The 26,309-nt window shown below is 39.2% G+C and overlaps 1 protein-coding gene across 1 annotated transcript; it reads right to left on the bottom strand.

Moving 5' to 3' along the window:
* Positions 1-1,170: 1,170 nt before the first annotated feature.
* Positions 1,171-24,505, bottom strand: LOC5575103 (importin subunit alpha-3). Its single transcript, XM_001661775.2, has 5 exons — positions 24,069-24,505; positions 8,440-9,324; positions 8,038-8,364; positions 7,793-7,969; positions 1,171-3,579 (listed from the first exon to the last, which is right to left on the bottom strand). The coding sequence occupies exons 1-5, from the start codon at positions 24,135-24,137 to the stop codon at positions 3,478-3,480; spliced, it is 1,560 nt and encodes a 519-aa protein (XP_001661825.1). The 5' UTR covers positions 24,138-24,505; the 3' UTR covers positions 1,171-3,477.
* Between the last annotated feature and the right edge of the window lie 1,804 nt (positions 24,506-26,309).

The raw sequence follows: 26,309 nt of genomic DNA, 5'->3' as shown, positions 1-26,309 counted from the left end.
ATCCGTAAAAAAATAACTAGGTACAGTTAATTCTCCCTTACTCGATATTCCGTATCTCGATATCGAGTTAGAGAACCATAGTAAAAGTTGGTTTTCATGGCTAACTCGATGGTCCCTTGGAACGCAGTTGCACTGCTTTTGTGTTCTGTAACTCGATACCTCCCTAACTCGATGGTCCCTTCAATATCGAGTAAGGGAGAGATGACTGTATCACATATCCACTAGACTTGCCGAGATCATTCAAAACATGCGGAGAAACGTATGGGCTCATTCTACGAGTGGCGTGACGTGAGGATTGTCGGTCTCGTATAACGAGGTGACAATTTTAGACTTGAGTGAAGTGACTCGCCATCCAAAACAAATGGAGAGTCACTTCATTCGAGTCGAGTATTATCACCTCGCTATCCAGCTTTTTAAAGCGCTAATGGCTGCCGTGAATGGCCTCGCTTTCTGGTAGGGATAAGTCGATTTGACGTTTGGCTTGAGTCGTTTTACACAAGGGTGGAGGGCGGCTGTCAACTGGGATAAAATTGAAAAGCCGCCAACCTAAGTCCAGAACCAGTTTTAAGGCTTAACGTGGAAAAGTGAAAAATATAATTCGCAAAATTACAGTTAATCAATGTGCTTGAAAGATAATGTTTGCAAGCAGTTATTTGCTACGTGCTACTGCAGTGCGCTGTTGGCAATTCAATCAGCAAATTCGACTTAATTCCCAAAATAGATGTTTTCTGGAAAATTGATTACGCCTTCATCATTGTTTGGTCGGAATTTTGTATGGTTGTTTACTTTTTAGAACCAGCGACACTTTGGGGTAGCAGTAAAGAGCCGCCTGTCCACCCTTGGTTTTACATTGAACGGACCCAAGCCAAACGTCATATCGACTGATCCCCATTAGAAAGCGAGGTTGTTCGCGGCAGCCATTAGCGCTCGTAAAAAGGTGGATACGAGAGCGACAATTCTCTCTTCACGCCACTCGTAGAATAAGCCCAATAGTGTTGCAGCAATGAACTTTGACAGTCGCTCAAACGGTAGCACCAACATAAATCGGTTTGACTAACTTAGGGGCAGAGTCAATGCTGATCAAACCGTCTGATCGTCTGTAGGCTGCACTAGACTGGTCTTGAAGGATAATTTCGGATCAAATAAACTCGGTAGCCGCCTGAGCTCGTCTTATTTTGCATTTGATTTCTTTTTTATTCGTCAATTTCCAGAAAGGACAAAAAATAAATCTGTTTCCTCTGTAATGTTGGTGAGTGTCTGTGTGTTTGTTTTCGTTCTTCTTCTTCATCATCTGTTCATGTTCGTTCTCCGTTTGTGGTAGTTTTGTTTTCTGTTTGTTTTCTATGCTTAAAACATTAGAGGAAAGAAAAATGGTAATGTCGTTTATTACTCTGCGATTTTTTTCCGTACCGAAAAATTAATTTGCGTTCTTATCAAGTCTGTGTGTTGGTTTGAAAATTAAATTTTCTTCAGCTCAATTTTGATTTATTGGCCATGTTTGTTTTTTTATTTTTCTTTTAGGTAGATTTCTTCCCCGGCGCTTTTGAACACCGAAAAATAAGTGCGTTGCGTTCATCTTTTTCATCTTCCAAAAGGCGATATCTTATTTTCTTGGCTTGCTTCGACATTTGCTCGCATTTCGCACAGCGTGCGGCCTACTGCCGGTGCTTGCTGCTGCGAAAGAACGAAAATTTGTTAAAAAATCCTAAAGTGTCGCGTCGTGTCACGTACGTGTGTCTGTGGCATGAGCATAAATCCACTGCTACCCGCGCAAGGGACTGGCAACCTCTACAACTGGTTCTGAGTGTGAAAATAGTTACAAAAATTTCCACGGATGCGACTGGCCCAATTTCATTGGGCAGCACTTACAGTTTTAAGCACCCGCACAATTGATAAGAGTTATATCGTTTGTGTTTAATCATATTTGTGGCTTTCGAGGGTGCGCAGTGGGCAAAAAAAAATCAACCGCGACCCTCATTTTCACTAAGTAGGAGTCTTGTGTTCCTTAATCTTCACATTTTCGATTACTTTCTTTTTATACAATTAAAGCTTAAACTAAATCAAAAGGAAAAGCCTATCATGGCTCGGAAAAATATGAGAAGTTTCTCTGCTGACTCTGCTCTTCAGACCGTCCCTCTTCGAATTGGTTGGTTTTCCCCTCGGGAGGGACTAACTCAAGATCAATTTCCTTACGTTTTGCTCCTGGTTTTTATTGCGAAACAAACGCCTAGGAGCTAACAACACCCAACAAAGTAACTAAATTACAGTCCATTGGTTTATTTCGATCAATATAATGTTTTACAATATAAAAATATGCCTTTTTACAATGGAAAAAATAGTTCTCCGTCCATTTTCGATTTGCTAAATGGAGTTAAAAGCAACATTTCCCTAATGCTTCCGTTGATTTTTTTGTTATGTATGTTTCAGTTACATTCTGCTATCTGTGTGTGAGTGACTGCGATCACACAGCACCACTTTTAACTACTTCTGGGGAGAAACACAGTGGAGATTCTCCTCTTGTACCCAAGACAATGTATCCCCATTTAGCCTCCTTCTCTTCTTCAAGAGCGAGGCACATACTGCTAGTACTGATAATGATGATGGTATACCTTTCAAGCATGATAGGATAGGTGCCTTCTATTTCGTAAAAAATCTAATAAACACTAACAATTGTTTAAAAATGGTGACACAAAAAAAAACTCTTCCCTAAGAGAGAGACACTCGATCGTCGAAGAAGAGAAGGAGCTAACGAACGAGTCGATTAACGTTTCGAATTTCTTCTTTTGATTTCCATCAAAAAAGAACCTAATGAAAAATTGTTATAAAAAAAACAATAATGTCGCGTGTTTTTGTATGAGTTCTGTTTCCTGCTTAAGCGTCTTTGTGTAGGTATGTGTGTTTGTGAGTGTATGTACGTTTTTTGTGTGAGTGAGTGTTTGACTTATGATGGCATTGCTGTTTCGTTCGTCAGTTAGTCCTTCCTAAACTGTCCTTTCAGCATGATTCGTTTGTGTTTTCTGATTTGTTGGTTTGCTGCTGCTGCTTGCTTCTTCTCCATTTGTTTTAATATAATAAATAGATATCCATTAGTAAGATTTGAAGAAAATCCTAAGTGAAAACTAGTAATAGTTCCCAAGCTTTTATGCCTGCCCTGTTCCGCTTGTTCAACTAGGCGTTGCTCTCTTTAGCTGTTCCACGCGCACGTGGAGTGTTTGAGGGGAGTGTCTGTGTGTGTGTGTTTGTGTGTAAACGCTAGTAGAGCTTACTATAGCTTCGGTTTTACTGACTTCGGGGAACCAACTGATCCGATGTTTGAGACTTTTGAAAGATCCTGCACGCGCACGTCCTTGTGGGTTTTTACCAACATATAAGTGGGGTGTGAATTTTGCTTTTTGTGTTGTTTTCAGGAAGATATAGGTTGATTTCCTTCTTGCTTACAGTTTCTTGTGTGTACGTGTGCTTGCTATAAAACTTGCCTTAGAAGTTGAATCCATCCCTGGGTACGTTGGCGTTCTGGTTGAACTGGAACGCGTTCTCATCCGCCGCAGGTCTCAGCTCGTCTAGCACTGCTTCATCGGTCTGTGAATAGAAATAACGAAATCATTTGTTACTCAACAGATCAGTTAGCATTGTACCCATTGTATTTTAGTGCTGTGCGTACACTGAAAATTAAAACTACATAAATTTTGAAAAAAAATAGCTGTAGCAGATAATGTCTGCACATGGTTTTCCGACGAAACTTATAAGGCTAATACGTGCATGGATGGATACGCGCCGGATGGTTCAAAATCATGTATTCGGATTGCAGATGAGGTGTTAACTTCGTTTGTGACGTTAGACGGATTGAAGCAAGGAGTTTACTTTTCAACATTGCACTCGAGGGTGCTATTAGGAGATCTGTCGTACAGAGAAACCTATGAAACGAAAGACGTGTTGCGGAAGCGATTAGGAATGCCGATTACTTAACCAGCTTAGGTCAAACAACTTGCAAACGAAAAGAAAATTCGTCCAAAATAAAACATTGATAATTCATGTGGCTCTCTAAAGGCATGTTTAGTCTATCTGATTTTCCGTTCGGCTTGACTGAGCTGTCATCATGAAGTATCTGCTCGAGTTTGCTTTCGACTGATTGTGTCGAAAAGTTCTGTTATGACGAATCGGCACGATCCTGGACAAACATTTCAAAAGGGCACATCGACAGGGATCCAGGTAGATATGTACTGTACGGAATGGATCTAGAATCCCTCTATAATACGCCCGGCAATAGCTCGACGCTACGATATATCCCACAAGCTTTCAAGGTAGATATAGGGGAATTCGGGACATAATGGACACATCGAGCTTGTTTTAAGACCATACAATGACATTTTTTTCAAATCACTCTCGGCTAGTTTTCAAGTTTTATGTTGGTACGACGTGCTACATTCATTCATGGTCATAAAAATCATATCATATGCCAGAAAAGTGAGATAGAAAATTAGGTCCAAAACAAGGCTAGTAAAAAGGTATCGGGGCAAAATGAACACTTGCATGAAATTTAATGATTCCAAAATATTTAATGTCTGGCAGTCGTTCCGATGTGTAAAAGGGCTCTCCCTCTAACATGAGAGCTAAAAAGAACCTTTCTGGGTTCGTTATTTTGCTCAAAAATTAGATTCTCCCACCGCCTTGCTTATATGCCAATTTGAAGCGGAGAAAAACTTAAAGTCTAAATTTCAAAGGACAATTTAAGCAAAACATCAACTTTTTTACCGTCAAACATTTCAAATGCAATACAGATTTCATGCAGTGTATGAACTTTTGATGAAGTATGCATATTCTCAGATTGTGATTGAGGCGGTGTCCATTTCGCCCCGGGTGTTCATTATGCCCCTAATCCCCCTACCCAAAATTAGGTAAATCTGTTGTTCTTTTCAACAAAACCTCCCAGTATTCTCTATTTTACGCACGAATGTTGTCGAAAATAGAGAGCTGTACACACCCAATGTTCTTTGAACCAATAAGCCAAATAATGGTAAAAGCATTTTGATTATGTTCAATTTTGTGTATAATCAATCAAATTGAGAATTGAGTAGGTAAATGTTTCGACCAGAAATAAAAATAAAATTTCCAAAATTCAGAATATCCCCAGGATTTCCTTTAGGGACTTCTTTAAGAATTCAATCAATAATTACTGAAAGGGCTCCAGATCCAGAAGTTACTCCTGAAATATCTCCAGGAATGTCATCCAAAGCATTCTTTAAGGATACCGTAAGAGACTACTCAAGAAATTTCTAAAAAATCTTTTAGAAATTCTTTGAGAAATTTCTAGGGATGTCTCTAAGGAATCATCAAGTAAACATTTCTGATTTTTCTTGAAAAAAATATCTAAATAATCAGGAAGTTTTTTAGAGAAAACGCTTAATTAATATCTCAAATGAAACTAATGTAGAAATAGATGATAGCCCCGGATCCACTTTCCGAATAATAGAAATACGGATTATCACGTCTGATCTGTACAACCAGGGACGAAATAAATCACGCTCACTATACTCAATTCACTGACATTTATGCCACCTTCAAAGTAATCGCACCACCACCAATATGATTGTACCAATGAAGATGCAACAAAAGTAGATGAACAAAACAAACAACGATGCCCGTATGTCGTTGGTGTTTTTGATTATCAGAAGCAGAAGAGTGTCAGTTTTAGAAAATTGATTATCAATGAGGTTCATATGAATTAAAAAATATGCTTTAGTCTAATATACGGGTAATGAACGATCCGATGCACTGAGTAGTGTAATTTTAGAAATTTTCAAAAAAGCCCCCTCCCCTAGGATTTTATTCGGTTATTATTCCACCAACGGTATTTTTTTCTAGAACATCCTCCATTTAAACATGTTGGAATATTCAACCAGAAATATTTCCAGGAATTTCTCAGGATTTCCTACAAAATTGTCCTTTAGAATCTCTTCAAAATTTTGACTAGGATTTTTTCAAAGGATACTTTCAGGAATTACTCCAGAGATTGTTCCTTAGATGTGGAATTTCTCCAGTAATTATAAGAGGTTTGTCAAGGAAGTCTTCAATGGATATTTCCAGCATTCTTCTTGTTGTGTGTACATTGTTGAAAAATCGTGACGTATTCCTAAAGCAAATCTTAGGGTAACCTCTGTTAAAACTTGTGTAAGTTCGTAACTCGCCCTTGATGAATTAGCATTGCTGAAAAAGCTCCCTCTCGAGGAAATTTTTGAAGATTTTCTGATTATTGTTAAGATAATTAAAAACGAGTAATAAATCAATTGAATCTCTGATTTTGTGAAGGAACTCCTTGGAAAACATCGGACGTAATCCATAAAAAAATGTGTGGGAGTTATCGGAGGATTTCTTGGAGAAAATGATGTAGTGTCAACTAGTGTGGAACTTTAAATGAACTTTTAAACATTGTTTGTGAACTTCTTTGACAAATGTTTGACATTCCTAGAAACGAATCTAAACAAACTCAATAATGAAACACAGGTCCAATTTAAAGACTTACTTGAAATCTTATCAATAGATTTACTCGAATAACCCCACAAGGAATTTTTGGAGTATTTCTGTGGACTCCACAGTGTAACTGTGGACGAAATGGCGTAGAAATTCTTGTCGGGTGTCTTGGAAAAACGAATTTTATCAAACATTCTGGAATTAACCTTTACGGGGTTTCTTTGAAGAAGTTTCATGGGAATCTGTGACAGATCTTTTACAGTAACAACTAAAGAATTCGGTTGGCAAGTTGGTGAAAAATATCTGGAGGAAGTCATAGAATAGTCTTTGGTGAACTGTTCTAAGTAATTCTGAGAAAATTACACGTGGTAGTAACGTTGAAGTGCTCAAGGATTCCCTAAAGAAAATTCTGGAGAACAAATTCCTTTAAGCATATTTTGAAAAATTGCAGAAATAATTAGTAGACCTCTTTCAGAATTTCTGGTGAGAAACCTTAGTCCCTGAAAGTAATCCAGATGAAATTTCTGGAGAAACCACTAGGATAATTATTGACATTTTTCTCGAGAAATATGAGAGAATTCACTGCAGGCAAGATAATGATACAACAGCCCTTTTTGTTAAAAAAGAGGATTCAGAGACCTTTCATGAAAATAAATCAATAAAATTTCATATCCAAAAAGATCCTCACTGATATACTCAAAAAGCGTTTTGACAGCGGCGCAGCCGAATTATTTTCCGGCAAGTAATCGTTACCTCTGGGTTTTGCGCACAAATGCTTTGTCGTGAACATATTCTACCATGAATTACTGGCTCAAAATAATTGTGATCGAAATTCTCAGAGAACTCCAGGTTTTTGCCAGGTTGAATGAAATTCCCTGATAATTCCAGGGTTTCCAGGTATGTAGTAGACTCCCTGTGTAAGTAGAATCTCCAAGAGTATTATAATTATACATAATCATAATCACAGCCAAGTAAATTTTGAACATGAATCAACAAATTATAATGTTGTCCTTTCTAACGTTGGAGTAGATAACCGATCAATTCTGGAAATGTACCTACATGTTTCCTAGTGATTTATTATTTGAACAATTGCAACAAATGGTTGATGCAATGTTCAAAATCACAACCAGGACTGAAGCAGTCCAAGTTAGTATTCATTTTGCTTTACTAAACTGCTTGTGGCAAATTATATGTAATATAGCGTGAACAAAATGTGAAAAATAGCTTAATTCAGTTGAACAAATTAAAATGATAGTGTTGTTAGTAGAGAATACCTAGGGATATGAAATGAAAGCAATGTTTTGAAAGACACTAATATACTCACGTCGTCCGAGAAAAACTGCTCGATAATATCGTACGCCAGCTTGTAGATTTCGATGTTCTCGTGATTTTGCAGAACCTCGATCTTCGACACACCGTCGCATTCCTCGATCATGTTGGCGATTTCCTCCGTGTGCGGTCCAGCCAACTTCAGCATGTTGTTAATTCCGTCCAGGATGACCTGTGATTAAAAAAACATAGGAGATCATTAGTTCCTCTCATGATACTCTCCATGAATCCGATTCTCACATTGATGACTTGCGTGTCCTTGCACGTCAGCAAGTCGCAGAATGGTGGGATGGCACCGTCCCGGATGAGCTGTGCCACCTGATCGCGGTTGCCGCTGATCGTCAGGTTACTGATCGCCCAGGCCGCTTCCTTCTGCGTTTGGAATTCACCCTTGCTCAGGTTCTCGATGATCTTGGGCAACAATCCGGCATCGATGACGGCCTGCACCTGCGTTTGGTTGCCGGCGGTGATGTTCGACAGGAACCAGACCGCTTCCTTGCGAATTTTGTCCTTCGGATGGCTCAGCAGCGCGGGGAAGTGAGACAGAGCATCGCAATTGAGCACAACCTGTAAGTAATCGGGAAGTTTCGTTTGAACAACTACAATCAGAACTCGACATCGTAGAGATAAGAGATACCATACCTGCGTCTGATCATCTGAACCGGTAACAATGTTTCCAACCGCCCGAAGCGCTGCCGTCTGCACTTTGACTTCGACGTGGGATAGCAGGGGGATCAATTTCGGTACCACGCCACTGTCGATGACCAGCTGGATCTGTTCGTTGCCTCCGTCGGTGAGATAGCTCAGAGCCCACACGGTGTCTACCAGGATGTTAATATCGGTGTGGTGGATCAGCATGTTCAACGCCGGCAGAATCTCCAGTATTGTGTCCACTGGTGGCGGTGGGTCCTTGTTGCGACACAGGTTCACGATCACCCATGTGACATTGCGCAGGAACGGAATTGGAATTTCTGGCTTGATGAACGATAAAAGCGGCTGAACGACGCCCAGTTTGATGACGTAATCTCGAAGACAGGGACCATCACCGATAATGTTGCCCAAGGCCCAGACAGCCTGTTCGCAGACGTTGGCAGCGGGCGATCCGAGCAAACGCAGGAAGAGCGGAACTGCTCCAGCACGTACAACCTGGTTGGTTTGCGCCGAGGTTCCCGATGCGATATTTGTCAGCGCCCAAGCAGCTTCAAACTGTAGCAACTGATTGTCGTCCCGTTCGAGGCAACGCACCAGAATCGGCAAAATGCCACTCTGTATCAAGGAATCGATCGGAGGATTCCGGTCCGATGAGAGCAAGCGTCGAGCCGCCTGGACTGCGGCCAGCTGTTCGTCTTTGTCGTCACTGTTTCCGGCCTTCTCGACCAGTTTGCTCAAATTGGACGGCGAGGTGTAGTCGTCTTCGTCTGTCGATTCGGCCGTCGTCTGCGGAACGTTGCGACGTTTGAGGATGGTTTCTTCGCGTTTGTTTTTGCGCAGTTCTACGGTGACCTCATTGCGACGCCTTCGCATTTCCTGGAAATTAAAAAGTTTATTTAGATATTGACGCTTATACATTTAGTTTAGCTAAATTGTAACAGCTGCAGTAGTGCTGGTAGGGTCAGGCGGGGCAAGATGAGCACCCTAAGGATAAGCGCGATTTAAGCCTACTTAAACGTTATTATTTTGGTAAAATTGGTAACCATCCTTATCTTTTACATTATTACTTTGACCTCCAAACATTAAAAGTTTTAAAAAGTGATAAATAGTTTCCCAAATAACACTTTAAAAAATAGCTTTTTTATCATCGGTCAAAAAACTGCGGGGCAAGATGGGCACCCCCATAAAAAGATGCAATTTACTAAAGAAAATTATTATTTTTCAATGCTTGCAATATCCCAAGATATTATCTTTAATATCTGATAATATTTATCTTCAACTAGCTTAGTTTTTAAAACTTTTGTAATTGTAATTGTAATTGCTCAATCCACACCCTGGCAGACAATTATCCGCCCATCTAGACACGGGCTGGGTGAGGACCTACCAAGCCTCCCCCGTTAACATGTCCTATACCGTTTAGCACACCGGGATCTTCCACAAGCAGGCGCCGGAATTAAAGCGGTCCCACAAGCTTCAGATACATTAAATAGATATAGTCCCTCTGGCACTAAACCGAATGGCGCCCTCCGCTTCACCACTAGTACTGCCTCCCCACACGCCAAGCACAATATCGAAAGTAGCGCGTTGTATAGCAAATACAGTACACCACCTCCGACACTATGCCAAATGTACAGGAAAGACAGCACCAGTAATAAAGCGGAAGGCGCACCACTCGGTTCAGTGCCAGAGGGACTATAAGTATAACGAAGAAGAAATGAAAAGATAGTAGAGTTGGTTCGGTTTTTGATTGCTGAAACGAAAAAACAGAAAAAAAACAGAAACAAAGTGTTAACATTAAAACGGGGTTTTATAATTGATAAATGTATCGATAGTTTCTCATCTGTTACGTTTCCTTATCGTAGCGCTGTCGATTTTTCCATCTCCAGGGTGTTCGTCTCCGCTCGAGCAATGAGGACCATGATGAAATGAGAATATAAAAATGTGAGCATTAGTGTTGATCTACTAATAGATTAATTTAAACTGCTTTTCATGTGCTAAGTAACTTTTAAACTCCTACTCAATTATGTTTTTTTGGCCTACACGTTTTATTTAGACATAATTTTTATTCAGCAAACTATTTGGATCCGTGGTTTTAGGTGCCGATTGAGCATGTTTGATAAAACAAGCATCCTGTTTTCAGTTAAAGAATGTTTAAGAAGTTAATGATATTGTTATTTATACTAGCTATATACAAGAATTCACTATTGATGTAATATATGGATATTGAATAAGTTTCAACGCGCGATTATAATACTTCAGTTTTCGTGCTGTTGTATTGTTGCTGTTGTAGTGGGAAACCAATCAGTTTGGTGATTCTAACGGTAACAAATAGCACGACGAAAGGAAAGTTGATAATCTATCATCATTATGATTTCAGTCCTAATTTCATGATCCGTTTAATAAATTCCGCGTATGATTCGGCAATTTCAACAATTTATACATGTGTATTCGAAGAAAACAGACTACGAGCATTTATTACCTTGCAGATATTTATCATTTTCTACAGCCTAATTTAATAATTCCTACATTGGTTGTAACAAAAATTTGATCTTGGGATGTTGATTTGCCTCCTAATCATAGTTTCGACAATAGTCACATGCTTACTATCCCTTATGGCAGTGTTGTTGATTCTATTGTCTATCGCTCATCAGTTTCGCGCCACCCGGCAGGGACTTGGTCCTATGTACCCAATACTCTGCTGTGTCTTAACTTCACGCAATACATTCTGTAGATGTGTGATACAGTTTGCGGAATATTATGATTTATCACTTCGTTCAGATGGAAAATTCTGTTATGGTACCATATTCACATATCAGATAACTCCCACCTGGAGCGATGTAATACATCGGAGACATGTAGATTCAGATGTATGTATACGATCTATGCCTAGTTCGGCTTTGATCGACAGGCAATCAGTGTATTCAGTTTTTCAACTAGCTTGAAGCGATGAACGTTTCAAGACAAGCTCTCCACTATATCTGCTAGCAATCACCGGTCGTCGATAGACATTTCGGTTCTTTTCTGCTAAAGAAAGATCCGATTGTATGCCAAAGACTATGGCTCATGCTTTTCAATACAGCTGGAAAAACAAGAACTACACCCAGCACCAAATAGTACGTAACTATGAGGCGGACCGGAAGGTTTGATGAGCAATCCCCACCAACTAGCTTAGTTTTTAAAACTTTTATCAGAAAATAAATAACTTTTCATAAATTGCTAAGATTTTACTTAAAAAACGATTAAATTTGTTGTTTGTTTGTATATTTTTTAGAAAAATTGTTTTGTGCAAAGAAGATACCGTAAGTCAAGCTCACAGCTAAATGTGGTTCTATAATTTCACACTTTTACTTAATTTTGAACATGGTGCTCATCTTGCCCCAAGGGTGTAAATTTATTAATATAATCAAAACAATTGAAATATTTTTTTAAATTTGATAAAAAGTTTTGCTCCTGATTATCTACAGAAGATTATTCTATAACTATACGGCCAAAAACGTATGAATTAATTTGTTTACGCGACAAAAATATCACTTTTAAATGAACAAATCTTATATGAAAAGGTAAATTTTTGGACTTCTATGTATTTTGGACAATATTTACGTTGTGCTGTTGATTTTTCAGCTGAAATTTATGGCCATCATATCAATTTAATGATATTCATCAGAACCCCAAATAATGTATTGAAAAAAAAATCGGTAGGAACGACACAAACTAGGGGTGCCCATCTTGCCCCGGGTGCTCAATTTGCCCCACATTCCCCTACACTACATCAAAACTACGAAATAAAATGTGGGAACAGCATTACGTCAAACATCTGAATGGCACTGAGGACACAAGTACCAAATGTTTAACAATAGCAACTAATTAGCTATTACTCTGAGAGAAGTAGAGAATGCTATTCAACAGCTCAAGAATAGCAAGGCAAGGGTAAAGGATGGTCGCTTCCTGCTTTGATTGTAATATCATAATGGATCATACAAAAATGCATCATCCGATTAAATCGATCGTTAAACTTAATATAGAATTGAAATTATGTCCGCTTAACTTCAAACCAATTTTACTGAGAATGTATTAGTTTTCACATTCGCCTAAATTCTGACTCTGCATTGAAATCTTTACGGTACGACAAGTCCTCCAAAATTGTCGGGAATATCTTTTGTTCATCGCGACAATATCGACAGCATAAAGCTGAAGGATCATACACGAGATTTAGACTAGGGCGATGATGAACGGTGTGTAGAATTAAAGATCACGAACGAACACTACAGATCATTCGAATCTCGCCGGGAGCTGAGACAAGGGTATGAACTTTCGTTCTTAATATTTACACTGAGCTAAAAATGCTTGGGTTTTTCTTAACTCATGACTTACTAACCACCCAAAATGTTTTTTTTTATTCTCAATTTACCTATATTCTAACTGGTAGTGGAGGTGGAGGTGAAATTAGCTTGGAATGATCTACGTGATTTTTCACGTAGCAATGACTTTTGGATTATTTTGAGTGTGCTACAAAGGGCACATACTGGAGTGAGCCAATTACAGAGGAATTACCCTGCTGAATTCGGCGTACAAAATTCTGTCGGGCATCCTGTTTAACAGACTGATACCGCTCGAGGAGTCCTTCGTCGGCGAATACCAAGCTGGTTTTCGTGAGGGCCGTTCGACAACGGACCAGATCTTTAGCTTCACGCAGAGAAATGATTTTTAAAATCAATAATATTCTGTATTGAAATCAACAGAAAAAATTATCATTTCTCGGCTAATAATATATTTTTTTGAATTCAACAACAAAACCTTGTTGTTTCAAAAAAAATATTTTTTTGTTTCTAGAATCAGTCGTCAACACGAACAAAAATTATTTTTTTGAATTCATAATAAATATATTTGTTAATACAATACCTTATGTTGAAACAAAAATTAACTGTGTTGCTTTAAAAATTTATATTTATAAAATTTATAAAAGTATTTTTAAAAACAAAAAAGTACGTTTTTGATTCAATATTTAATTTTTTATTTATGTAGGATGTATTTTCATTATTTTCTATTTCATTTGAAATGATCATAAATAAAAAGACTATTTTCTCTCCATTTGGATTTTATTTACATCTGATTTAGAAATAATCACCAGATGAGTTATTGCCTTCCTATAAACTCTGATTAATAAAATTACTTTAGCCATTTATGCATTTTGTAGACGCAGTCAGCAAGTAATTTGCAGTCCACCGTTCACGAGTGATGGATTCAGATTACTTTCTCCTACCACCGGTGATGCGGTTGAATAACAATCTGTGGAAATCTTATGATACATAGAAAAATACAATTATTATTCCTTTTGTTAAAACACTTCGTCCGTTTATTTATACCTGGTGAAATTCTCCAAACATTCAATCTATGCATGCAATTCGTCCGGTCAACCAGAAATGGCGGCGATATCAATTCTTCAATTTCCTTCCGTTCCAGGATTTTCAGAATTTCAAGATAGTATTGATTTTTTAGAGCGAAACAATTGAACAATGCGTATAAATTCGTATATCAGATAGTTACATGGAAACAAGACAATTCTTACCCAGAAGACGATTGATAATTTCTTCAGAGAGTCCAAAACTCAGCAAAAAAATAACCGTCACTAACTTCCTCAAGTCCATAATGTAAGCTCGATGCCTACAATCGCCGAATAATCGAGACGTTTCTCAATATGGCCCGATCCGTACAGGATAAAAACGACCGATTTCCACGAGAGGATAACAAAGAATGATTTTATTGTTCTACTCTAACAATTTAGCTTTGCGAAGTCTACACTGCTAAGGAAATCTACACGGATATCAGGGGTGTTCACCACTTCTGTGTTGATTTGTATAATCATGGTTATTGGATGTATGGTAGTACTGATTTTTTTTTCAAATCTTAGGTTTACAGTTCGGCCATCCTGGCATTTCTATTGCCCTCAATAGGTAATTTATCAAAGTGTTAGTAAGGTTTGGGAGCCGTTCATACTCGCGGTTACTCGAGGTTAGTATTTACAAGTAAACATGGGAAAGGACTGTGGATAGGGTAATGTTTATTAAAAACTTCTCTGTTCTACTTCGATCATTTGCGTTTCGCTACTCCTCCTGAAATTTGGAAACCTGGGTTACTCAGTAATTTGTACATTATCTGTCACTACATTTGAGTTGGATTTCTGGTACAGCTTCATGTTTGATGGATCAAAAATACCGGTGAATGGTCGATTTGAAACCTGATATTTATCAATATCGGAAATGACATACCTGTTATGATCAAGAACTTTTTTAACGACGTAGGGACCTTTATATTTTGGATTAAGTTTTCGATTTTCTCCTACTGTCGCAACATTTCGAATCAAAATCAAATCTCCAACTTGGTAAACGGTGTTAACTGTGACCTTACTATCGTAGTATCGCTTATTGTACTCTTGTAGACGTTTCACATTCCCTGAAGCATTTTGCCTGATTTCATTTAAGTTACGTTTGTCGTCATAGTTCATTTCTTCGACGAACTCGATTAAGTTTTTATCTATGCATAACTTTTGAGTTACACCGAACAAAACACGAGATGGAATATCGCCTATCGAACGATTGAAAGTGTTATTCATTAGATATTCTGCTTTGTACAAAATGTTATCCCATTGCAACTTATGTCCATCCTGAAGTTTTGCCAAAAGAGGAATCAAGGTGCGATTATATCGTTCTATTTGACCATTGGCTTTTGGACAAGCAGTTGCCACCTGGACATGATAGAATCCGTGGTCTTGTGCAAATGATTCGAATTCCTTCGAAGTAAATGCTGACCCTCGATCGGATACTACAACTTTAGGAACCGAATACGAAAGGAAATATGACTTAAGACACTTCATCACCTCTTTAGTGTTGGTAGATTTTACAGCGTATAGCTTCAAAAACTTTGTACAACCATCACATACAGCCAAAATATGTAAATTCTTACCCTTCGTTTTCTCTAACGGACCTAGGTGGTCAATGTGAATGGTTTGAAAAGGCTTATCTGGTTTTTCATAAATATGTAAATAACCGTCGGTTTTTCTTTGCTTTGGATTGTAGCTGATACACGTGATGCACTCGCTAATATGTTTTTTCAATTTTTCTGTTAAATTCGGTATGTAGAAGTTTCGCATGATCATATCAGCCACCTTATCCACCCCAAAATGACCCAATTCATTGTGATATTTGTACATGACAGAAACTTCCATAGCTTGCGGGACAAAAAGAAGGTTTTTCTTTCCTTTAACTTTGTAGACAATCTGATCAATAATTTTAAAACCATCAGTTTTTCCCTCTTCAACGGCCCGCCTAATCTTCTGGATACTTTCATCTCGAAGCTGATTCACATATAGAGCGCTTTCTTCTATACCGAATCCACTGGGACTACCTTCCAAGGCATAAACATGTGCACGGGATAATGCATCCACGTGCTGCATTTTATCACCCCCTCGATGAACGATCTCGTAATCGAATTGCTCAATAAACAAAGCCCACCTGGAAATCTTGGGATTTAGATCTTTCTTATTTAGTGTTTGCTGTAAAGCGCTACAGTCAGTGACAATCTTGAAATGAAGTCCGACTAAATAATTCCTAAAACGTTTTAGACTGTACACTATGGCCAAGGTTTCCAACTCGAAAGAATGGAGCTTATTTTCTGCCTCTGAAGCCCTCTTGCTAAAGTACATCACCGGATGGAAGTATTTATCACCCTTTTTTCTTTGCATGAGGATTCCGCCAAATCCATAACAAGATGCATCGGTATGCAATTGTGTCTCCGCGTTAGGCGAGTATATTGCAAGAACAGGCTTTGACGCAAGGGTATTGCAAAGCGTATCGAATGATTGTTTCTGACGAGGGCCAAACAGAAAAGGCTCATCCTTTTTAAGCAAGTCATACAATGGGCTCGCAATTTTGCAAAAATTCGGAATGAATTTCCTGAAATAGCTAACCAAACCTATGAAGCGTTGTACAGCTCGTACAGAGTCTGGAAGCGGAAATTGTTTGATAGCGTTCACATGCCTGTCAGAAGGTTGGATGTTGTTGTACGTTACATCGTACCCTAGATACTCAAGTCTAGTTTTTAGAAAGTGACATTTGGACAAGTTTAGTTGGACATGATTATCCGACAAAATCCTCAATAATCTTTTCAGAACCTCAACATGTTCTTCTATGGTTTCTGTTGCCACGAGTATATCATCATAGAAAACAATAACGTTACCAGTCCTTATTAATTCAGAAAGCATTTTGTTTATGTATCTCACAAATATTTCCGGGGCATTACAATACCCAAAAGGCATACGCGTGTATTCGTATTGCCCGCTCTCAACCACAAACGAAAAATATTTGCGAGATGACTCGTCGATTTCAACATGGTGAAACCCGTTCTTAAGATCAAGAGATGTAAAATAACGCTTATTGTCCAACTTCATGATCTGGTCTTCGATTACGGGAATGGGATAATGATCACGTTCAACCAATTTGTTCAACGCACGAAAATTTACGCAGAGTCGATAAGATCCGTTTTTCTTTTTAGTCAACACTACTTTACTCGAATAAGGAGAACTGCTTTCCCTGATAACTCCGGAATCTAGAAGCTCATTAATCATCTTGTCCAACTCTTTACGTTCGAAAACAGACAACCTTTGCGGCGAGGCATGATAAATTTTATCCTCCTTAAGCTTAACTTCAAACGAGTGTTTAATCAAGGGAACTGTTGGACGTGGTCTCGAAACATATTCCGTTCGAAATAGTTCGGTTACCATCTTCATCTTAGAGAGTGTTCGTCCATCATCACCAACGTCAAGACATAATTCATTCACAACAAGATCGCTCTCACTACATACGGTTCCATACACTTCAGACATTAACTGACAATCAAAACTAACAGGCAGACATGTTTCCGTGTGTTTGGGCCGAATAATAATTTCATCAATTTTGTTCTCTTTAAGAAACTGTCGACCCACCAATCCGTTGATTTTCATCGTACCATCAGCAACTACCAAGAAATCCACCTCATAGCTTATCGAATTACAATTAATCGTAGTTTTGAATACGCCATCTGTCAAAACTGGCACGTTGTTCAGTCCTACTATCGTCAAACTATTAGCGTTTACGGCGCGTAAGATCGTTCCAGTTGGAACAAATTGTTTCTTCAAGAGACTTACCTCACTACCGGTATCAAGCAATAAGTCTACCTCGAACTGGTTTCCCACGCTCGCTGCAAACCTACCGTCTTCATCAATCTCCAAAGCGGTTGGCGTTTTCTCGCCTAATGATTCCGTCAAATGCACATCCCTTTGTCGCTGAAGCTGGCGTTGTTGATCTTGATTGGTCGGGGTACGCGGATTGCGCACCTGTCCCGCAGGTTGATTGCATTGTCCTTCCTCATGTCCAGCACGCTGGCATTTGGTACAGCGTACAACTCGTTGCGGTTGAGGGCAGTCAACCGACAGATGTCCAATCCTGTTACAGTTGAAGCATTTCCGTTTCAGCTGTGCTTCTCCTCCGCTCATTTGTAAAGCCGGATCCGGCAGCTTAGCAGCGACTCTATTGACAACTACGGCAGACTGACGTTTGCGTTTCATGTTGTTGTTGGCCTCACACAGACGAATGTGGTTCAGTAAGTCGAGACTGTTGTCAAAATGATTTGCGCAAATTTGATCGTAAATTGGATCCAGCGATAACCCTCGAACGATATACGTCACTCTTGCTTTTTCGCTCATATGAACGCGCGCTGCCATCGCTTCCACACGAAACACGAAATTTTCGTAGCTTTCATCTTTCGTTTTGACGAGATTCGATAGCGCCAGATGAACCTCCGCTTCGTTTTCACTGTCCGGGAAAACAACTTGAATTTTTTGCTGAAATTGAGTCCAATTCGCGATTCCGGTTTGTGCGCTGCGGTACCATTCTCTGGCTGCACCTTCCAAGCGACAAGAAGCATAGAGAAGCGTCGTTTGATCCGTCCAATGATACAGTGCTTTGAAATGGTTGACATTCGCGCACCATGTCTTCACATCTCTTCCACTGGAAAACGTTGGAATCAGTTTGCTGACTTCATCAGGATGTAGATGACGTTCACGTTGATCTTCCTGCAATACTGCCGTGTTTCGAGCCGACAGCAATCGTCTCATCAATTCCACCAACTCCTGATCGACACGTGTGCTGGCGTTGCCGTGTGTACCGTCACAAAATGGCTGACAGCGATTTCGTCTCCGCTGTGCCAGTTCGTCCTCCTCGAAACCGTGAAATTCCTCGTCGTCCGACATTTACGTTTGCGTCTTTACGTTTTACGTAATCACTCGCGGATTTATCCCACTTCTGATAAAATTGTAAGCTCGATGCCTACAATCGCCGAATAATCGAGACGTTTCTCAATATGGCCCGATCCGTACAGGATAAAAACGACCGATTTCCACGAGAGGATAACAAAGAATGATTTTATTGTTCTACTCTAACAATTTAGCTTTGCGAAGTCTACACTGCTAAGGAAATCTACACGGATATCAGGGGTGTTCACCACTTCTGTGTTGATTTGTATAATCATGGTTATTGGATGTATGGTAGTACTGATTTTTTTTTCAAATCTTAGGTTTACAATAACCAAAACTTCTTCTGTTGAATCCATTTTGAGTTTTGTTTGAAATCATGGAAATGGCGTCTGACAAGCCGTGCGTACATAATAGCGAAAACAAAGCATACACACTCTCATATAATAAATATGTATGTGTGTAAGTAATAGGGTTTTTTGAAACCAAAAAACTTTTTTTGAAAACGAAACAGATTATGCCAACAATTAAAAAAATATTTTATTGAATCTACGCAACTTATGTTCCCATCAGTTTGGTGTAAAAACAACAATTACAATTTTTGGAACAACAAAATTTAATATTTGTATTAAACAAAAATAATTGTAATTTAAAAAAAAATCAATAATATTTATTTTTGAAACAAAAAGGTCTGTTTTCTCTGCGTGTTGCGAATGATCCTAGATAAATTCCGGGAGTATAACTTGCAGACTCACCATCTGTTTATTTCAAGACGGTACTAATTAGGCTGATACGTATTACGCTGGATGGTTCGTAATTAAGTGTTAGGATCGCATACTAGGTGTCAATTTCGTTCGTGTCGTGACGATAGACGGGTTGAATAGAGATGGTCAGGTTTCAAATTTTTCAAACCCGAACCCGACTTATTTTATTTCTTCAACCCCGGACCCGTCCCGAACCCGCCGAGACAATAATCGAAACGCATACCCGAACCCTAAAATATTTCGTTGTTCAAACCCGAACCCGACCCGAAACCCGATTTTTTTTGTAAGAAAACCCCGAATAAAACCCGAGCTCGAAAATATGGTAAACTCAACGTTTCTGATGCATAGGGAAGATTTCAGGATGCTACTATGTTTGCAATTTTCACCAAACCCGACTTTTTTCAAGCCCGAACCCGACCCGTACCCGAACCCGAAAAATTTCAAATTTTCAAACCCGAACCGAGACCCGACCAGGTTGAAGCAGGGAGACGCACTTTCGAATTTACTGTTCAACATTGCACTTGAGGGTGCTATTAGAAGATCTGGCGTGCAGAGGAAAGACACTATTACTACAAGGTCACACATGCTCCTTGGCTTTGTGGATGATATAGACCTAATTGGAATCGATCGCAGGTCAGTGGAAGAGGCCTTCGTACCTCTGAAGAGGGAGACAGCGAGGATAGGCCTGACCATTAATTCTACCAAAACGAAGTACATGGTTGCAGGTAGAGATAGAGTCAGGCATGGTGGTGTAAGTGCTGAGGTAGTGTTTGATGAGGATGTGTTTGAAGTTGTTGAAGAATTTGTCTACCTTGGAACACTTGTGACATGTGACAACGACGTTTCCCGCGAAGTGAAAAGCCGCGTTGGGGCTTCGAATAGGGCCTTTTACGGACTACGTAATCAGCTTAGGTCCCGCAAACGGAAACAAAATTCGGCCTGTATAAAACATTGATTCTTCCGGTGGCTCTCTACGGGCACGAAGCGTGGACGTTGAAAGAGTCAGACCGGAAAGCTCTCGGTATTTTCGAGCGTAAAGTGCTGCGGACAATACTCGGTGGGAAACTTTAAAATGGTGTGTGGCGCAGACGCATGAATCACGAGTTGTATCAAGTGTACAAAGATGCGAATATTATCAATTGTGTAAAATATGGCAGACTTCAGTGGGCTGGTCACTTAGTGCGAATGTCGGAAGAAAGAATTGCGAAAATAATATTCAGCAGGGAACCAGGTAGAGGTCGGCGGCTTCGGGGAAGACCACGAATACGCTGGCTGTACGCAGTGGAAGAGGACCTGGCGACCCTAAACGTTCGGGGCAACTGGAGAAGTTTCGCCCAAGACCGACGAAGATGGAGCTCTACAATACGCCCGGCAATGGCGTGACGCTACGCTGTAGCCATCAAGGTATCAACGTGAGTATGAACAAGTACAACGAAATAGGTAATAATAGGTTTACAGGTTTTTCGAACGTTGCTGTGGTGGACTAATCGCTAATTGTTGTCGTATTTTCCAGTTATACACCGCAGTTTGCAGAAGATTTCTAAATCACAAAGTTAAAGCAAAAACGAACATGAATTCAATTTAATTGTTTTATTATTGTATTTGAAGAAAATTAAAGATGAGTTTGAATATTAAATTGATTATTTGTGATTAATAACATGCTTTTCATTGAAATTTTGAATAAAATTCAACGGTACACCATCTAAATTCTACGGCAGCATTTCATCTAAGGCACAGGAAATTCACGTAGCTGCTGCGTGAAACAAGTGTTTATTAGTTCATTATTGGTTACCTACGATTCACGCAGGTGCTACGTGAAAAGTGAGATGGAAAAAAAAACTACGTATGTTTTCACGTAGCATCGACGTGTGGATAGTTTTGAGTGTATGAATTTCAGAACATTCTGAATAAAAAATTTCAAAGAAACTCATGCAAAGTGTTTAGCAGAATTTCTGTAAAATTAAAACTATTTCTTCTAATTTTGATGATTCCAAACTAGGTAATGTCAATAACGGCGTCGGCCACGTCCTTGTGGTCATCGAGAGAAAGGAAGGAATATGAATGTGACGTCCATTGCTACTAGAGACCGAGATCACCTCTGCATCTCCATAGTTTTCACAGGAAGGAGTTTTGTTAGTAGGAGGGTTCAAAAACTACATGATCAGGATTCACCTCGGTAAGTTGCTGCGATTCATGTAACATCAATTTAAAAAGCTATCATTGCGTCGACAATTTCAATGTCGAACTATTCAAAGCAGAGGCGACTCGTAACCTCACTTTTTACCTGTTCTACAAATCTAAAAATTTATTCGGCAGAATTACATTATAAAGCAAACAGTAAATTACTGGAATCGTCCTTTCTAACAGATCTCTTCTCAATAGATGCAAATTTGTTGCTGGAATTTAAGAATTTGTTATTCGTGGAACAGGTAGATTTGAGGTTAGGGAATCGCCACTGATTCAAGGGTATTTTTTAGTAATTGGTAAAAATAAATAAAATAATATGTACGCGTATCTCAAAACTTTATAAACCAGGAATAAAAATTACTTAGGGCCGATTTCTTCACCTTCGCTTAAGCCGTAAACCACGTTTACCCATACGATTAAACCAGGTTTAAGACCTAAGCGGTGGTGAAGAAACCGCTTATTAAGCCGATACTTAAAGTGACGAACCATCCATATTTTGTTTAACGATTAAATGAACATACTTTTGCTACGACACAAATTTGTGTTGTCACCAAGCATGAAACGATCTCATGGATTATAAATTTCAAAAAGTTTCGTGCTATATGCATTTGGAATGAACTCACCAAATTTCTCTATATATTGAGGTCAAATGAAAATCTTTAATCTCTCTAGGAAAGGCAACAGCATTTCTCCAAGCATAGGAATCCTCCATATCAAGTCGTCCTGTCTTGTTTTCTGCACTCTATGAATCTGCAACCACCGGAACATCAATTTTTCAATCTTTTGCATTCTCCAAAAACTTAAAATTCAATGACGGGAGGTCAAACGGAAGAAACAAATTTTCACGTTCACTCGCGATCACAGCACACTTCGATTCATTTCAAACATCACGTGTTATTTTTAAGACCAAAAAATTGGTATAAAATAAACTTCATTTGCAATACCGGTGAAAGATCATTTTTTTACTATGGTCCAAAAATTTGGACCAAACTTGTTATTTGGACCACCGGTGAAGTTGCCCTAAGTTTTGCCAAAATCTCCTTCATAAATTTTCTCAGAAAAATTTTGACATTTTCTTATGGGAAATGTCTATTAAATATTTACCTGAATTCTTCCAGAAAGCTAGCCAGGATTCCCTATTTTTCTTGGAACTTTCATTTTCAAATCACACTATATTTGTCATTATATATTACAAATATCTATTTCTTGTTTATTGAGTTTGAAAAGCTCAACCAGCCTTAACTTTATTATCCATCAGATCACGAAAATAGTAACTTTAGTGACAATTTTTCTGAAAAAATTGACTTTTAGTGACTAGGTCGAAAAAAGTGACCAAGTCACTAAAATGTGACTCACTACCAGCCCTGAATGCGGGACTATCCCGTGAAAAGCGTGACGTCTGGTTACTTTAGTACAATCTCAATATTGATGTTTGGAATAAGACCCTACACATAGACAAGAGCGAAAGCATCTTGTTGGACCAAAGGTAGTGATCGAAAGGTGGAAGAAGCACTATGATGCACATATGAATGTTGCAGAGTACCCAAACAGAGAAGGCCATGACAACGGGAGCTAAAGACGAAAGGAGCGACAGACTACGACAAGGCAATGAACCTTTAATCTTGAGGAGGACATTGTACTTGAGGAGGTGCCATTGCAATGATTTTTATGAGATCCGAGCAGTGGCACTCAACGCTATTTCTTGTAAAATCTAACTTCATGAAACTGAACAACGATCACGAAAATCATGCAATCTATGATGAAAATGCTAGTTCTGGTCAAAACTGTTCCAAAGACTACTACGCAGTACATGATACATATGAGCCAATCTGAGTAAAAATCAAATAAAACACCATATCCAACAAGAGTCAAGATCGAGGGAAAGGTCGATATGTAACACTCTATTTCGCAGAGTCAGCCGCGGATCAAGGTCTTCCCCCTTCTTGCTGGCTGGATGACCGTCGTCTTCTTCGATACCCTTCTCTATAACTACTCATACTCACAAAACACAATCTATTGCGTTCGTTCAGTTTATTCATCTTCCTTCTAGTTCAGTGTTTGTGAAAAAGATGATCAAGAAAAAAAACTCATCACCTTTTAGCATTACTCATATTTGCCCGTAACCGGAAGATTGTAGCAATTATCCGCGAATTACCGTACGTTTGCTACACACTTTCAACATCGATATTTTCCACTTCCAATTTCCGAAGAGCAAGGAATCCATCTCAAGAACGAAAGTCGGTAAGGTTCTAGCGATTTCCACCCCCTCCCAAAAAAATCTTCGAACGCGAAAACAGAACGCACTTTTTTCGCCGACAGTTCCGAACGGAACGCCTGGAACCGTCCCAATCGGAACATACGATGTAGGTGAATCACGAATCACTTACCTCCTGGTCTTTTCCTTTGTTTTTGAAACCTTGCATTCGGTTTTTCGCCTGCGAATCTATCGACGCCATTTTTCGTTCAATTTGCTGCTGCTCTTCGGTCTCGGACTATGAAATGCGTCGGTGTATGTGTGTGTGATTGATGTCTTCTTCGTCGTCGTCAAGCGAAAAAGAATCCTTTTTCCGCAGCAGGAAAAACCCCGACAAATTTCAGCACTGCACTGCACTTTCCGGCGGAAAAACGCTCAAGCTTTCCACGCACTCGGACGCACTTTTTTCGACGCCGTGGAAATCCGAACACAGAAGAGGAGAACAAACTTTCCGCGAAGATTTTTCCGTTTTTCACGTTTTGTTCTGCTGCTCGCGTTTTGCTCGCTCTGATGGTGCGCTCCGTCGTCGTGCTCGCGACGAGAAGTTTTGGCTGTCTGCGCTGTCAAACAAGGATTTTGACAGATTCGATCGAGAAATCCGCGAGTTTGCGTTTGGCCCATGCAGCATAACATCGCCGAGAACGGAAACGTAGAAACGCAGATTTGCAAAGGTGCACTGATCCGAAAGAGTCATTTGACATTAGAAATTCTGGCTGAAATGAGCAAAACATTAAATTTTGTTGGATTTTTACTCAGAAATGGCGCATACTATTGGGGCCCATTCACAAATATCATAACGCTGAAGGATGTGGGTGGGTTCCTCGTGCTGTTACGCCTCATACAAAATTGGTAAAATGCATACAAAAGGGTGGGTGGGTGTCCAAAATGACCATATTTGGCGTTATGACATTTGTGAATAAACCCTTGTCGCGTGCCACTGGTTCCCTCTGTGGGTTCATTCAAAAATTGCAAAGCACCGAAATGGCCTTTTTTGACGCCCACCAAACCTCTCGTGATGCTTTTTGTGTGAAAGTTCTTCAAATCTCGCATTAGGGTTTATTCACATATTTCATAACGCTGAAAATGGCCATTTTTGACACCCACCCACACCCTCGTAACGCTTTTTGTAAGACAATTTTACAAATTTTGTATGAGCTGTAACATCATACGGACACCCAGTCACCCCCTACAGCGTTATGAAATTTGTGAATGGGCCCTAAGAAAATATTATACTAGATTGCTTATATATCATTCTAAAACCATATTCGGTCTATTCACTCATTGTGATGCATTTTTACGCATTAAGCTTGGTTAGTACAAACATATTTTATATCCGGAAATGATTTTTCGAGAATTATTTAATTCATGCAGGGTTCGACGCAGCAATTCACAGTAGAGCAATTGGGTCCTAAAATGTTTAATGAAATCTTGTTTTTCTTTAATGATATGAAAGAGCATGTTATTGCAACTACTTCAGCAATTTTCCCGCTCAAATAACCGCTATATCATATTTAAACTTTAATTTAAAAGTGGGTCCATGAATGAACCTTGACATTTTTGTTCATATTTGACGTTTGCTTAGTCGACAAAAACTCCACAGGGCTCTTAGTTTTAACACTGCGGTTGTTCCAAGGGGAATGTCACTCTACGCACTTCATTCGGCACAGCTGTGCCTTCAGTGCGCCAAAGTGTGCCAAGCGTGCCAAACGTGCTATAATACTACAATCAATGAACTGAAATTATGGAAAAACGTTCTCAGCAAGCATTGACATTTCATTTTTTTTTTTGGGTTGCCTCTCAAATGTTGCATTACTTTCCCGTCAGGGTTTTTATTTTTTTACTTTGCAGTTGTTTTCCGGGATACAGTTTACTTACATTATCTTAGGAGCCAAGTCAAGTAAATGTAAGACTTCAATAAGAAGGTTTAGAAAATGGTGCGCATGAATTCTAGGACAACCCGGGACAGAAATTCGTGTGGGCCGTTAATCTTCTCATTGAAGTCTTACACTGAAGAAAAGCCTCATATTGTCAGTATGTGTGGTATACATAGATTTTTGCAATTTGTATCCGAACATGATACATAAGTGTGGTGAACATTGGAAGGGTTCATTTTATCATATACTGAAATTATGTGTGAGCGCACATATATACCATGATTTGTAGCCATAGGGTCTATTGGGTCGAAAAATAAATAATATTATTGGTTTATGGATGTTTCTATCAATTTAAAGTCTAAATCAAATTAAAAAAACCTGACTTAATCCACCGATGGTGAGACTGAACCCTTCTTACATTTCCATACAGGTATGAGATAATTATTATTCATCATTCATTTGGAACCTTGTACCAGTACAGTGGGGATTCGCTCGCTGGG

Source organism: Aedes aegypti, chromosome 3, assembly GCF_002204515.2.
Source record: "Aedes aegypti strain LVP_AGWG chromosome 3, AaegL5.0 Primary Assembly, whole genome shotgun sequence".
In the NCBI taxonomy this organism is placed as follows: domain Eukaryota; kingdom Metazoa; phylum Arthropoda; class Insecta; order Diptera; family Culicidae; genus Aedes; species Aedes aegypti.
This window is presented reverse-complemented; position numbering and strand designations above follow the sequence as displayed.

What these genes read in the sequence shown, in the direction of transcription:
- LOC5575103 (XM_001661775.2), bottom strand. Translation starts at nt 24,137, where the DNA reads ATGGCGTCGATAGATTCGCAGGCGAAAAACCGAATGCAAGGTTTCAAA. An exon ending in GTTCAGATGATCAGACGCAG is followed by an intron (nt 8,365 to 8,439) that starts GTATGGTATCTC and finishes GATTACTTACAG; the next exon opens with GTTGTGCTCAATTGCGATGC. An exon ending in AGGACACGCAAGTCATCAAT is followed by an intron (nt 7,970 to 8,037) that starts GTGAGAATCGGA and finishes TTTTAATCACAG; the next exon opens with GTCATCCTGGACGGAATTAA.